At 48.9% G+C, this 16150-nt stretch overlaps 1 protein-coding gene across 14 annotated transcripts in view; it reads left to right on the plus strand.

Moving 5' to 3' along the window:
- MICAL3 (microtubule associated monooxygenase, calponin and LIM domain containing 3) overlaps nt 1-16150 on the plus strand; it is a 187810-nt gene that overhangs the window by 122695 nt on the left and 48965 nt on the right. For all 14 annotated transcript variants that reach the window (XM_045554604.1, XM_045554602.1, XM_045554607.1 and 11 more), the window contains one exon: nt 15508-15703. In XM_045554604.1, coding sequence (XP_045410560.1) covers nt 15508-15703 — 196 coding nt within the window. Of the gene's footprint in view, nt 1-15507; nt 15704-16150 lie in introns of those variants that run through there.

Genomic DNA, 16150 nt, shown 5'->3' on the forward strand with positions numbered 1-16150 from the left:
CAGAAGGGAGAGAAAGCATTGGGATGTGAGGGCTGCAATAAATGACAACTAATAAGTTGACCAAGCATCAATAATGAGGGAGGATATATACATGCATAGAGTTTCCAGATTGTAAATCCTTGCTGCGGTTGCTTCCTACCTCCCAGCAGTTGTGGGGGCGCGGGGGAGGGAAGCACCGTCATTTAGAACAGTGTCTGAAGCATCTCACAGGGAGGTGGGACAGCCAGCTGATTCTCTGCTGCCCTTTGTGAAGACCCTGGAGAATTCTCTTTGGATGGGCCTTAGTTTCTTTCTGAAACTTCTTGAAATCCATTCTCTTTTTTTCTCATAAATTCCCTGGCAATTTCCCTAATTAACACACTCCCTCAGAGGGACACTGTGACACAGACACGGAAGAACAGGCCATGAAAATGGGCCACTCCCTATTTTCACGCTGGAAAAATAGGGCAGGATGATTGATGCTTTTTAGGATCCTAGTCCCACGGTTGTCCCTGCCTGCAGTACAAATAGAAGAAAAGTACCCACGTGGAGCTCTCCCAAACGCAGCAGCCAGGCAGGGACCTCAGAAAGAATCCTGTTCAAATTCCGATCCCGTTCACAAAGCTTTAAAACCTCCTTGAGACTCCAAAACAGGTACTTATCTTGCTTCACCCAGCCAAGCATCCAGCAAGCGCCAACAAGTAGATTAGTCATGATGAAATGAGGGTACAAGCCAGACTGGCACGCCCACCGGGTTAGGTCACCGCCACCCAGAATCCTCAGCTGTGTGTGTTGCTGCTGGCACCCCTGTCTCTACAATTGCCCCTTGTCTACTCACCACTTACCTGCTCGGGGGCCGGGGGCGGCTTGTGCGCAGAAGCACCTTCTGTGGCCTCTAGGCTACGGGACTCTCCTATTCCTTCCAGGTTTTGCCGGTCACGTGAACACCTTCTCCCTTTTGCTTCCTGTGGGCCAACTTCCACATCACTTTGCACAAGCAGTTTATGAACATTTTCTGAATATTTCTGAGGTACTTTAATAAGGGTCTCCAAGAACGACAGTGGGCAAGAGGTTGAGTCACTACCAACATCTAAACCCTAACTCAGGCTAACTAAACCCAACCTTGCCACTGATGTTCTTTTTCTCCAGACAATGAGATGTATGCACAGATACAGTCAGAATGTTGCCAAAAACGTGAAGAAAGCTCACACCTCTTAGAAGCCCCTTGTTGGTATGAAGGGGGTAGTTTTGAGATACCTTTCAACAGAAAAGGAGTCAAGGGCTCCGGCTCTGCCTCTTGGAGCCATGCTAGATGATTACTAGAAAAATCCTTACAGATTGAGTCAGAATTTTTATTGGCCTCTTGTGGGTTTTTTTCCCTTACTTTTCTTTTTTTTTTTCTTTTTAGAGACAGGGTCTCACTCTGTTGCCCAGGCTAGAGTACAGTGGCACAATCACAGCTCACTGCAGCTTCAACCCCTGGGCTCTAGCAATCCTCCTGCCTCAGCCTCCTGAGTAACTAAGAATATAGGCACACACCAGCACACCCAGCTAGTTTTTTTATTTGTTATAGAGACGAGGTCTCACTATGTTGCTCAGGCCGGTCTCGAACTCCTTCTAAGCCATCCTCCAGCTTCGGCCTTCCAAGGTGTTGGGATTACAGGTGTGAGCCACTGTACCCAGCCCCTGACCTTTTGTGTTTTCTTTACCTCTTGTTTCTTTCTGTACTTACCCAGCTTGTTGTGATTGTACATGAATCACATGAAACTGTCCCAAGTGTGACTATTAAGTGACTGATTGATTTCCTTATTCTTTGATTCTGTAAAATATCAGGCTTTTTCCCACTTTGTCACTATTATTTCATAGTTAGTGCTGCCTGACTTCTTTTAGGCCCTTGCCTGAAACTATTGGCCTGTAGTAATTATTTCATTTTACGTTGTCCTTGTCACCGGGAGAACTCCAGGCCTCTCTACCCAGTGCCACCTGCTTCTCTGATTCTGACACCTTCTGCGAGGTCTGGGCTGTGCTGCACGTGGGGTCTCAATGTTGCTGGGCCTCTGCCGGCACCGGCTCCCCAAAAGAGGGGAACGTGCTAGGAGGGTAGGAGGGCCCAGAGTTGTTCCGGTGACGGGTGTTCCTTAATATAAAAGTAATTACGGAAGGCCAACACCAGGCAAGGACCCAAGGGCACCAGAATAGCTCAGGGCCTTAGTGGGTTTTGATTTTCCTCAACAAACACGTGGCAAAACTAAGGCAGTTTTACTGGCAAAGGCCTAAATACGTGTGTTTTCATGCGGTGCTCACGATCTTTCAAGGTTAATAAAGCCAGGAACACTGTGGAAGTGAATTCCAGAGAGGGGAGTCCTCTTGGCATTTGCTGGTTGCTCAGAGTTCAAACCCGAGACCTAGAAAGTGTGATTAGGTAAACTCTAACTGGGACCTTAGGGAGAAGGGTTTATCTCTAAGAAGCAAAACCATAATGGGTTTCATAGACTGAACACAGCCTGGTAGCCAAGGAATAGCTGGTATTGGTTATAACAGGATAATGTCTGTTTATTCTTGTTTCTCTGTTCTCCAAAACTATGAATTGAGAAAGACCTCATTGTAGAGAGACCAGCTGTAAAATTTCTCTCCCACCATCTCACCAACCAGAGACTAGGTCAGAAGTTTCTTCTTTTAAAAGTAAATATTGTCTCCTAGAGGTCAGTCTAACGTGAGTCACTCTAGCGAGCTCCCCGTCTTCCTTTCAGCTGGTTCGCCTCTCTCAGGGAGGTGGCGCTGGTTGAGGCACAGCAGCGCTGGGACAGGCGGTGCAGGGAAGGTGCCTCTGGGCAGCCCAGACCTGGCAGAGGCTTTGGAGTCTCAGAGAAGCAGGTGGTACTGGGTACCCAGGGGGAGGGAGAGTGAATGGGTTGCGGGAGGTAAGAGCCAGAGTTGCACTGGCTTGCTGTGTTGCCAACAGTCGCTGTCTGTGCTGCTGAAAGTACCATGCCAAGGGCCTGTCTGTATTTACAGTCGAGAAAGCCCTCTTCCCAGCTGAAGTACTTTCCTCAAATAAAAATAGAGAGCAAAGCTTGATGTATGCTCACCCCTCTCCCCCACCATTGTGATTAATGCTGGTTAAGCTACCATCATGGCCCTTGTCATGCGAACTCATAGAAAACAGAGTACGAAGACACACAGTGATGGCCAACAGCCACAGCAGCAATAACTAACACATAGCGCCTGCTACGCACCAGGTGCTGTCTAGATGCTTTACATAAACGACTCACTGGATCCTCACAACAGCCCGTGAGGGAGGCTCCATTTTGCAGGTGGGAAACAGCACACAGAGTTTATTACTGCGTGGAAATAATAAACGCAGAGTTGGGCAGAGTCTTTCCGGAGGACCTGAGATCAGTGTTGCACCCACCATGCCACACAGCTTCCCTTCATCCCTCCCCCATGACCCCAGCTTGGCGTGTGTGGTGGCAGGCAAGAGCACTGTGTCTGAGTGCCCGGAGCAAGCCAGTGAGTTTCACTCCACTGTTCCTGGGAAATGCAGTGATCCCAGGGGTGGGAATGTGCCTTTGGAAAGACAGTAGATTAAAGGACAAAGGATTTCATCAATGATGTGTAAAGGGGGGGAAATCAAAAGAAATTGAGGAAGAGAGTAATAGCCATCTGAAATTGACTGTAACATGAAACTGACTGTCTTCATTTTCTCTGTATCAACCCTCTTTTTGTCATCTCAAATGAAATCAAGCCTAAAGTTGTATTATTAAGAGTAAGCCCTTCCTCTTTCCCTCCAAATGAACACACACCCCGCCAACCATCCACAGGGTTGGGGAGCATGTTTGGGGAGAAGTTTGTTGTTCTCTGGGCCCCAGTGTAACACTTCTAGCTTATAAATCTGATGGCTTTTCTTGTTCCCTACCATCTCATTTTCTCATACTTTTCAAAGACCCAGTGATGGTTGAGCTGGCATTTTCATTCACTTACAGCTTTACAACTGCCATTCATGGGCCTCAAGAAATTACCTGCCTGGGCCCTGGGTGGGGTTTAGGGAAAGAGAGAGATGAGTTTTTACCTCCGTTTGTACTGACAGTTTGAGCCGAATCACCTATGACAGGAGAAAAATATAGAAATCTTTATCTATTCAAGTTTGGGCTACTTTGGACTCAACTCACACTTAAAATGACTTTGAAATCTTTGGGTTAAATGTATAATGCATGTCATTCCAGATGAGCAGTTTTGGTTGTGCCCTGCTGGATGAAATTTGGTTCAGACACAGAAATGCTTTCAAGGAGTCTCCTGAGCATGTGCAGACATAGCCTTGCCCTGACCTTGGCAAAGCATGCTGTGACAGGGAACCTTAGAGCTCACAGGTAGGATGTTTCTGGAAAATGGGAAAAAAGGAGAGCTGAGAACATGGAAAGAAGGTGTATTTTTCCATGTTGTGTTCTCAAGTCTAGCTTTCTTCCTGGGTTTAGTGAGAGGAACTCGTGTAATGTCAGAGTATAATGTTCCATCTGTCAGAGGCTCCCAGCATCCAGCTAGGGGAGAGTGAGTGAAAGGAGAACAGTTAATCAGATTCATCTTGAGGTCTCTTTTAATTCTTGCTTTGGCCTCACAGGACAAACATGGAGGGGGATAAAGGGTGTGCAGGGTGCCCGGGTGGCACTGGGAGAGGAGCAGAATCGTCTGTGGTCAGTAGAGTCGTGCGATGGGGTGGTAAGTGCCCTGTGCAGGGTTCATCACTGAGCATCTGAGCATTCCCCCAGCTTTCTTCTCTGCGGACAGCAAGCCTAGAGCTGTCTGTTCTGCGTGACAGTTCTCAGGTGTTACTTCATGTGTTGCACTTCATTGGTCAGGGGTCTCACCTTGGCAACCAAGGTGAAGATTCATAAGGTCACTGTTCTTAATGTACCTCATCAAATCAAGCCACAGTCAGAGTGTTTGGTGGATTGATTGGCCTGTTTGGTAAGAGATTAGAACCACTTTGATATAACTTCTAAGCCAGGGATTCTCAAGGTCAACACTGTTGATATTTTGAGCTGGATAGTTCTTTGCTGTGGAGGGCTGTCCTGTGCATTGCAGGATGTCTGGTGTATCCTTGGCCTCTCTCTGTTAGATGTCAGCACCTCCCGTCCCAAGCTGTCAAGAGAAAGTGTCTCCAGACACTGCCAAATGACCCGAGGAAAAAAATTACCCCAGTTGAGAAGCACCAATCTAGACTAGAGTCAAAAGAAGAAAGGACATGACACTGACATGCTGTTAGCCAGCAGGAGATGAGGGAAGAGAGAGAATGAGAACAATAAAAATGATACAGAACAATGTTTTGCTCTTACGGCCGTGGTCCCCAAGTTGACTGTCTGCCCTATTAAGCTGTGAGCGCATGCTTCACGATGTGGGTCCCCTGTGGGGTGTGTGCTGTGGGACACGTACAACACATTGTAGAAGGCAGTTCAAAAAACAAGTGCAGAAGTTCTAGTGTTCTTTTTCTGTACCCCAGTGGATTGTTCCTGCACCCCCAGAATGTGCTCGTCCTTCTGTGGTGACCACAGCCTCAGAAAATTGAGCTGGATCTAAATGGAACAAGTGTAGATCTTGCAAACAGAAAACGTTAACTTAGAGTTTCAGTTCTGCTGCCTGTCAGCCTTGCCATCTTCAGTCATGACCTCTCTGAGCCTCAGTTTCCCCATCTATAAAATTATAAAGTGGAAAAAATGCTTCCTGCTCCTCTCTACTTGGGAAAGTTGTCATCAAGAGCGAGCACGCAAGCTAAAATGTATGAAGCCTGTTTATTTAAAAGCATTACAGGATATCAAAGATGATTGTCAGTGCCAGGGGTTCCAGAAAATGCTGGCGTAATTGGCGTGTGAGAGAGTGAATTAAGATGGTTTCTGCTGGCGAGCTGATGGTCCCCCTTTGGTCTGTGTACCCTGTGGGGTTGGGGCAGGCTGGCCCCTTAGGATGTCTTCCCAGCCAGCAAAAGTCTGGGGAGGCAGAGCAGTTGAGAAGGGCTTGGCTTCCCAGTCTGCAGCAGAGTGGGCCGGGGTTGGCCCGCATCGCATGCCAGCTCTTTTGAAGCATTTTAAATCTCTGTGACTACTTAGCTAAATTTGGCATTGCTTTTCCCTCAGCCTGCATGGATGGGATGTGAAGTCACCTACTAATTCCATGACACTCTGTGGGCTCTTCACTATAGCAACAAAAGCATAAGCAATCCTAGATAGCGTTTACATTAAGCTGAATTTTCAACACCTAACCTGAAGGTCAGAGGTTTGAGTAGGAGATGGTTGGTTTTCCCTTAGGCAGAGCAGGGATTCACACGTGCTCCTGGCGTCTGCCTGGGTCTGTGCTGGTTTGACCCACAACCCCCATTCCCCAGGAGCCTCGGTGTTATGTTATGGCCCATTTGCAGGAGAGGGGCCTGATTTCCTCCCGTGGGATCAGTGCATGGATGGGTGCTTTGTGGGTGACTGGAGAGCTGTAGCTGCCCTACTGCTGCTGAATCTGCAGCGTGGTTCATTAGAAAGGGTGCTCTGAGCCTGTGTCCGTGCACTCTTAGCCCGTCAGCCTTTGTTCTTGGTGTCTTTCTTCTTGTCTAGCGCCTCTCTGTCCCTAGAGACTAATGATTCTTTTCCAGGCCAGTCTCAGTGACCTCCTAACAGATGAGGACAGAAGCGAGGCTCTGATACCTGTGAGTGTCGGGGTAGTTGTGGGCGTTGCTGCAGGCGATTTTAGTTCCTTTCCAAAAATACATCTTTAGCTAGCCAAGGGAATGCTGCATGTGTGATTTTTTTTTTTTTTTTTTTGTATCTTTAAAAGGAAAAAGAAAGGCATCTGAACCTATGCCAGAGGGCCTTTTGCTGGGATGTGGGTTTTGTCCTATCAATCACGAGAGGTTGGAAATCACTTTCATGGTTTCGAAACCAAGCCTGCTCTGGGGCTGTGCAGCTGGCCACGTAAGGGCCATGTCAGAGACAGCTTTGGACACACTCTGGACTGGGAGGGCCATGAGGGCCCTCTATTCGAGAGGACAGGAGGGATTGGAATTTAAACCCAGTGTCCTGGGAAAAGCACATCAGCCTGGACTTCCTCACATGCTGATTCGTGGTCCTTCTCTGCCCTCCCATCTTTCCGTTCCACTTGTCACTACTGAGTCTGGTCTTCTAGCTAGCAAGCTGTTCCCTGAAACTAAACTGTTCTCCACCGTGAAGTGGAATAATTTTAGGGTAGCACATCATTTGAGATAGTCTCTTCTTGGGACCTTGATGCTGAGATCTTGTAAGCCATTGGTGTCTTCATTGGAATTTCTCTTTCTTGGATGCTAAGAGAATTGTTACTGTCTTGATAGATGCCCTTTTCGGGGGGTGGGCATTTCCCATTTGTTCTCGGGGCCCTGTGCAGTGTCAAGCTGCTTGAGAGACATGGCAATCTTAAAGGCTCTTTGTAAGGAAACTAACACCAGAATGTGCTCAACTGGTTTCCTAAAATTATAATGAAGGGCATGGCCTGGTGGCTCACACCTGTAATCCTAGAACTTTGGGATGCCAAGGCAGGAGGATTGTTTGAAGCTGGGAGTTCGAGACCAGCCTGAGTGAGAGCAAGACCCTGTTTCTACTAAAAATAGAAAAATTAGCCAGGTGTGGTGGTGCACACCTGTAGTCCCAGCTACTCGGGAGGCTGAGGCAGGAGGATCACTTGAGCTCAGGAGTTTGAGGTTGCAGTGTGCTAGGCTGATGCCACTGCACTCTAGTCCAGGCGCTAGAGTGAGATCCTATCTCAAAAAAACAAAACAAATTATGATGAAATATTATTCTAGCTTAGTCACAGGACTGGGGCTTTTCTGCTGATCACTCATTCAAAATATTTTATTAAATGTCTGCCCTGATACTCTAGTGGTCACCAGGGACATGAAGATGACTAGAATTAAATTGCCCTGTCTAGCAAAGGCTCTGGTTTGGGTCTATTCCGACCTGTGAACAGAAGAGAGATGCTGTAATAAAGATGCACATGGAGCCCTGTGAGAGTACAGAGGTGGAGCCAGTTGCAGGATTGGGTAATAACAGAAGCAGGGAGGAGGGCTGGCCTTGGCTTTGCCTGGTGAGCCATCCTTCCTCTCTTACCCAGCCCTTATGATTTCAAAGGTCAGCCGTGCAACTAGTGATGTGATAGATTACTTGTGTGTAACTGTTACAGAGCCTCCTGGTGTGTGGGGCACATATGTGAACTCATGAGCTAAAATAGTTCAAACCCCATCACACAACGGGTACCTTTCTGAGATCTCACCCTCAGCTACACGAAGGTGGGCATCCAGATAAAGAAGATGGAGTATTAGCTAGAGCACAGCTCTCATGGAATTGAAGGGAAAAGCCAACCAAATCGCAGTGCTGTGGGCACCCACAGCTTCCCAACACCGCGGGAGTAGCCAGGAGTGGCCCAGCTGACTGATAAGAGTGGAGTGGAGCTTTATCTGTGACATAGTTCAAGAGCTATATGACATACTGGCAAGTCTTTTTTTAAATAGAGTGTAGGGTATATACTTTAAAAGAAACCTCTTTGCCTTGGCCAGATATAGTGATGTCTATGCCAGGATTTCCGTCTGCCAAAAAAGCACCTTGGGGAGATATTGTAATAATAACAGTAAAAATAATCTGCTCACACCTGTAATCCTAGCACTTTGGGAGGCTGAGGCGGGAGGACTGCTTGAGGTCAGGAGTTCCAGACTGGCCTGAACAAGAGCAAGACCCCATCTCTACAAAAAATAGAAAATTTAGCCAGGTGTGCTGGCATATACCTGTAGTCCCAGCTACTGGGGAGGCTGAGGCAGGAGGATCGCTTGAGCCCAGGAGTTCGAAGCTGCTGTAAGCTATGGTCACACCACTGCATTCCAGCCTGGGTGACAGAGGGAGACCCTGTCTCTAAAAAAAATAAAAATTGAAAACAACCCCCTAAGTTTAACGCAAAAGTTCCGTGGGCTCACACAGACTGGGAGCAAAGGGCTGCGGTGATGAGAGCGCCCTCGGCCCTGCAGGAGGGACCCTGATGGTGGGGGTGGGGGTGCTCAGCATTCCTGAGAAACAGCTTTCCAGTCTGCCGGGCGTCCCCATTCCCATTCAGGTGGTTTTTCCTGGTATAGCATTGGTTTGTCCCCTATTGAGTTTTCTCCTCCTTGGCCTCTCTGGCGTATAATATTTAACTCAGAATTTCCCAACTCTTCTGGTAATTAAATATCTCCAAAGCAACTGAACTTCCCCTTGGACTCACATGACCTACATTTCTCACATAAAAATACAGTTACCCTAAGATGAATATTTCACATGTAAGGTGCAATTAAAAATTCCCTCCCACATGGTTGATCGAAAGGAGTACTGGGGTAGCTTCAGGGTAGTGGAGACTGGGATTTAGTCTCGGCTCTGGCACATTTGAGGCATTGGACATGTTACTTAGTATCACTGAAACTCAGAGCCCTCAACTTAGTAATAGGGGTAATAGGTCCTTGCAGGAATATTGTGACAGCTCGGCGGCCAGTGTACCTGTTGTAGTACCCGACACAGGTAGCTGCTCAGCAGGTACCGCTGCTTAGTCCTTCGTCGCCTACTTCACGAGCAAAGAAACACCTTGTGTTGTATGATCTTGGAAACAGCCTGTGAACACGTGCTCCCTGTCAATGGACATGTGGGGGCAGAAATCACCTTGCCGCTGGGCACAGTGGCTCATGCCTGTAATCCCAGCACTTTGTGGGGAGGATGAGGCGGGAGGATCACTTGAAGCCAAGAGTTTGAGACCAGCCTGAGCAACATAGTGAGACCCGAACTCTACAAAAAATAGAAAAATTGGCCTGGTGTGGTGGTGCACGCCTGCAGTCCCAGCTACTCAGGAGGCGGTAGCAAGAGGATCTCTTGAGCCCAGGAGTTTGAGGTTGCTGTGAGCTGTGATGACACCACTGCACTCCAGACCAGGGAACAGAGTGGGACCCTGTCTCAATGAAAGAGAGAGAAAGAGAGAGAGAGAGAGAGAGAGAGAGAGAGAGAGAAAGGAAGGGAAGGGAAGGGAAGGGAAGGGAAGGGAAGGGAAGGGAAGGGAAGGGAAGGGAAGGGAAGGGAAGGGAAGGGAGAAAAGAAAGAAATCACCTTGCCATAGCAATGGCTTGGAAACTTCCTTTCCAGACACGGCCTCAGTGCTTGTGAAGTCTTTAGTGCCCTCTTAGAATGAGTAGCTAGCTGTAAACATGGTAAAAATGTGAGCCCAGTCAAGCAAAGTCTGCTAAGGCAAATGAACCACGGGCAAAAGAGGAGAAAAGCCCAAGTTGGTGGTACAAGGTATCTTACAAATAAGCCAAAGAAGTCCTTTTGTAAATTGCGGGGCCTTTTAACTAGCCCTCTGTGAATCTTTCCAACCTGGGAGTGACCTCCTCCTAGCAGGGTAAAGCCCTTCTCCCGCAGATACCAGATGATATGCAGCTTGCTAGAGTAGTGATGAAGTCCCCGAGGCAGGTGGTGACCCATTGTATTATTTTAGGTTTATAAGTTGAGACGGTGCCCAAGTTGCCTATGGGAACTTGAGCTCAAAGCAAAATAGAAGGAGTGAACTGATTTCCAAGTGAGTTCGTCACTATATTATGACAAGTGCAGCTCAAGGCCATGGAAGCAGAGCCCAGGACCTGGCCTTGTCCTCAACAGGAAAATGTCTCTGGGCCAGACAGTGGTTCTGAACATTTCAGAGCAGCCACACTCAGATGAGTTCATCCACATTTCCCAGTCTATGAGGCAGTGCGGGAGACTGTACAGATTGTCATTTCCAACGTGCAGAAGAGGGAGCAACATTAAGGGAGAAATCTCTGTGTTCCCACATGGCAGGAGTGTGTTTCTCTTGCAATGGACCGATCATTTCAAATCACGGTGCCATTCTTACTGGAACGTGGCCTCAGCCACTGGCCCCACCTAGTATTGGGGCTTTGTCATCGCTGCAGGAAGTGGGGTGCAGAGGAGCTGCCTGCCGAGGACCTGGGACGACACTGCCTCTGAAGTGTCATCCACATCCCATGTCTCTCCAGGAATCAGACGGCTACAAATAGAGCCTTCTGGCAGCCCTTGCACATCAGCTGAGAGCAGCTTGTCCTGTTAGGAAAAATATTTCTTTCAGGATGATGCATGGAACTCATGCAGGCAGTGACTATTCCAAAACAGAACCTTAGGTCAGGCCCAGAGCCTTTTTCCTATTTAGGATGGGCCCCGATCCTGGGAGCTGTTTCCTTTTGGTATGTGTGAAGCTGTCACTGGCCTCCCCGTGACCTGAGAACTGCCTGCCCTGCCTTAGTGAGGAATCAGCCTTGGAAATTACTTTAGATCTTCCACCCCACTCAGCTGGAAAGCCCCTGGCCGCCTGTGGCTGCACTGAAGCACGTGCAGTGAGGCTGGGGGTCTTGGCCAGCTGGCCTGCCCTGGCGGGTTGGACTTGAACTTTCCAAACCAGCGTCTGCCGGTTGTTTTTAATCTTGCCCTGCTGCCATCTCCTCTCCTGAGCTCCTCCAGTAGGTGCTTTCGTCACTGCCTCCTTGATATCTTGGTTTATCGTCACCGTCTGGTTAATCTAACAGAGAGCCCCTTGCTCAGGGCAGAAAATCAGGGGTGCTGATTTCATTGATTTATTTATTTGCCATGGCATTTTGAGGTTAAGGGCTGGAAACGTTAAGCATATTTTGGCAGTTGGTGAGTTTTGGGTACTTGCCGAGGATCCTCTGCCACCTTCCCATTGGAAAAAGTGACCTCCGTGGGGACCTAGCTCTCGGGGAATGGCCTGCCACTGCATTCCCTGGGGTGGGTTCTAGCTCTGTGAGGACGTGGCCGGGCTGGGCCTGGAACAGCAGAGATGGCTCTACTCCTTCCCAGCCCGATCCTTACAAAATCGCCGGTGAAACGCGTCTTCAAGTTTTCACACCCCAAAGCGTCTTTCTCTAGGGGACTGACGTGTGAATGATCAGAAGAGCTCTGAGTGCTTCTGGTTTCTTTTTCGTTGGTTATAGCCAAAACTAGAATTAAATCAACGTTTCCCTCCCCAAACCCCAGGCTCTGGGCTTGGACTGCCAAGTTCTGTGGTTTGATGACCCGTTAGTCTGCAGAGCTTATAAAATCTCCAGAGAAATAATACTGGGAAGAGGACAGAGTGTCTGTTCCAGATGCCAGATTCTCTGCTCCAAGAAGCTTTCGTGAAATGCCATGTCCTTCATCTTGAAAATTACAGTGGAGAGGAGATCATGGCGAAGACTCCCAAGAGGGAAAACAGAATAGGGCTGTTTATGGAAGCACACCTTCTCTTTCTTCTCTTCGTAAGTCTAGGGATAGCATGGCAACCTCCTGAATGATTGCTTTCCTCCTCAGATGCAAATCTTGGCTCTGCTGCTCACCAGCTGTGTGGCCTTGGGCAGCTTACTTACTGTCTCTGAACTTCAGTTACTTCATTCGCAAAATGATAGTACCCGCCTCACAGAATTTTTTATAAGCTGGCTAACTCTGTACTCCTCCAGAACACACCTGTCTTGAGTCCCTGGGGTGGGCCAAATTGCCCTTTTATGTACAGGCACACATCAGGCACAGTACTTGATACCTTATACCGAAATCGTTCCTGTAGGAGCTAGCCTGTAGCTAGCTATAGCTCTTAAAGAGTAGAGAGAGTGTTTTAATCTGCTTTGTTTTCTGAGGTTCTAGTAGAATTCCTGGCAAACAGTATGTGTTACCCACATGAAACAGACATCACTTCTTGAGTGTTTTTCTACATGAGTGTTTGTTCTACCTTGAAATTGCTTGGATCTGAATGGATGAATGTTAGTTTTTTGTTTTCCTTGAAGTGACAGTTCTTATTCTATTTTTCTTCTCCTGTCTAAAAGAAATACCAGTTTTCATTCTGTATTTATGGAGCTCGCAGAAGACTTCTATTGGGTAGTTGCTTCACATTTATTTCCCTTTCTTATCTGCTTTCTACTTAAGGGCAGTTGTCAAAAATGCATGGTGAGAAGGAACAAATCAAATGGCCCTGTAGTCACGGTATCCTCAGCTTCCCATCTTGGTTATGTCAGGACTGTGGGTTTTGAGAGGACGGGAAGACTGCTGTTTGGAAGTGATGAACTAGCACCGTTGGAGCTGGTGCACACCCAGGGTCTGTAGGGCTCTGGAGAGGTGGAGCCGAGTCTACCAGCTTTGCTCTCTGCCTCTTCCCTGCTGCTACTTGTAGTCCACATGTTTCCTAATCCGCATACCCTAGTCCAGCACAATAGCTTACACTTTTGGCGTCCTGAGTTCAGTACTGAAGAATGGTGCAGGGATGTTTAGAATGATGCGCCCCGGGGTGCAAAGACTAGGATGGGTGTATGTGTGTACCAGGGCACAGGTAAACCCAAGGATTCGTGTTCAGACCCCATCATTACACATTGACCTGAATTTATGAATGAACATACCACTGGATCTTGCTTTTCAGTAAAGATTCTCTAGTAAATTTGAAGTGCTGTTTGGTAGAAGATCCTGGTAATTCTGGCAGATGCACTAAGATTTTATCCTGTGACTACCTGGATTCATCAAAAACTCTTTCTAATGCCATTACAAAGATGTTCAAAACATTGTATACAACAGAAGTGCCAGGCCTTCAGAAAACATTTTCTGTACAACCTGTCATGCCACAAAAATTGCCAAATCAATATTCTCACTCCTTTACTTTAGTGAGGCTTCGCCTGATAGATCACCTGTGACCCCAAACTCAAGTGTCATGTCTTAGAGCCTAGAGTGTCACAGGAATCAGTGACCCACCCAGCCAGGGTGCCAGGTCACCGTGCCCTGCTCTCTGCTGTGTTTCTGCTTCTTCTCTGCTGCACGAAGCCTGTACCTCCGTGAAGTGCCAGTAACACAAACTGCCACTGTATGACACTGCATCCTTGAGACCGCTGCTCTCTGTCTGCTCTTTGTCAAGTAACTATAGTTTGCAGTCGAGGGCGAATGGATACAACATGCCTGTGCAGGAATACACACAAATGGTGCGGAAAATGTTGGTGAACATCAGTCAGATCTATTGCTTAGCTGCTATTTGCATCCCTGTGTGCCAGGCTTGGGTAGAAGAGGAAGGGGTGCAGAGTGGGTGTGCACACACCCTACCTGTGTTGATGTGCACAGTTTCATTCAGTGTGCCTAATGACCCCGGGAGGTGGGTGTTGTCTTCATTTATAGATTGGGAAATGTGCTCTGAGTAGTTAAGAAATTTTTCTAAGCCCTTCATCCAATCACTCTTGAGCCGAGCGTCTGACCTGGGTTTGCCCGGCTCTGCGTGTACTCATGTGCTGCACCATGTCACAGTCAACACGCAAGAGAGCAAGTGGTGGCCTCCTCTGGCCAAAACTGGGATGATAATGAACATCAAAAGAGAGTGATGATAAGAGCGACGGGGGAACTGTTCTAGATTAAGGGAGACTAAAGAGATATAATAGTCAAGTACAATGTTTAAGTTTTGAAAACATCCATGAGTCTATGGTGGTGCTTGAAAATATAAAGAAAAATGGGGAAAGTGCTTCTTTTTTTTCCCTCCCCCATAGGCTTTGTCTCTGGCAGAGCAGGGAAAGTGCTTCTTCACAAAAGAATGATGGAGTGGGAATGACAGAATTTTTTTAATCACCGTTTTGTGGCCCCAGTGTACTAAATGACTCGGGCAAAGGCCATCAATGATGCTGCAGGCGTGGGAGAAAAGAGCACTGGGTGGGGTGCACCTGTGGTCTCTGAGCATGGCCCACAGATGGCAGATTATGTACAGGGGCTGTGTGCCTGTCATTGAAGAGAAGGGTGGCAGCACCCTAGTCGAGCGGTCCACCCGGACTCTTCACCTACTGAGCTGTGATGCCCCGGGAGGGGCACAGCCCCGCCTGCACAGGGTTCTTGTTAAACAAAAGGTGTCCACTGTCAGTCTGACCCTGAGGAGACAGAGCCACAGTGCGAAGCGTTCTGCAAAGCGGCCAGCCAGGACACCGGTGGGGCCCGCCGGACGCAGTGCACAAGCCTTGGCTGGGACCCGGGTCGTCGGGGTGGGGCTGCTGGAGGACTCACCTTTGTGAAAACTGCTTCGGGCACTTGGTTCCTCGGCAGTGAGAAGAGCTTCCTCCAGGTCTAGCCCAGGTCCCTCTGTCCCTCACTGGTCACTGTCACTGGACAGGTTGTCCCTTCCCTCGACTCAGCCAGGGTTCAGGGTGATAAAAGAGAGTGAACTCACCTTGTCTGTAGAGCAGACGTGGACGGGTGGTCTTTTTGTTTCTCTTACCTAGTGCAGTTCTGCCACTCTCACACCAGGGTCCTTTCCTGGCCTCTAGCATGTCTGTGACCTTTCTGACTTTCAGTCTGCCCCTTCTGACTTCGTGAGAGGGCCAGCTCCCCCTGCTGACCTGAGTGTCCGCCTTGGGTGCTAAGATGTTGCCTCCGGTGGTCCCTCCCCCCCGCCACACGCCCCGTGCTGTCCTCGTATTCCGTGTCCAGCACTCGTCAGAACGGTGCACCTTTGCTCGTCCCGCAGGTTCCAGTGTGAATGGCCTGGAGGAGCCCAGCATCGCCAAGAGGCTGCGGGGCACCCCCGAGAGGATCGAGCTGGAGAACTACCGCCGGTCGGTGAAGCAGGCCGAGCAGCTGGAGGAGGTGCCCGAGGAGACGCAGGCGGAGCACAACCTGAGCAGCGTGCTGGACAAGGGCACAGAGGAGGACATCGCCAGCAGGTCAGCCGGGGCCCAAGGCCCCCAGGGCGGCGTCCTCAGGAGAGGCTGCCTCAGTCTGGGAAGGTGGCACAGCCCCGGGTCAGCTGCCTGGAATCTGAGCCAGATTCCAAGCCCGGCTTCGGGTCTTGGCCTGGCCACGTAGCTGCTGTGTGACCGCAGGCAGGTTAAGTGACCTCTGCCCGTGAAGTGGGGTAACACTAGCAGCTTCCTCACAGAACTGGGGTGAGGGTAACATGCTGGTGTGTCTAACCGCGGTGTTGAGGACAGTACTTGGCACACTCTTGGCTGGCTTCTCGTGGTGCTGGGCCACGTGAACCCGGCTTCCGTATCCATCACCGCATTTGGTCATCCTCACAGGAGTCCTGCAAAGTAGGGGAGGGCACGCTTTGTCACCTTGTAGGTGAGGAACTGATGGTGAGTAAGGCTAAGACCAACGTGCCTGGGACT

Source organism: Lemur catta, chromosome 6 (assembly GCF_020740605.2).
Source record: "Lemur catta isolate mLemCat1 chromosome 6, mLemCat1.pri, whole genome shotgun sequence".
Lineage (NCBI taxonomy): Eukaryota > Metazoa > Chordata > Mammalia > Primates > Lemuridae > Lemur > Lemur catta.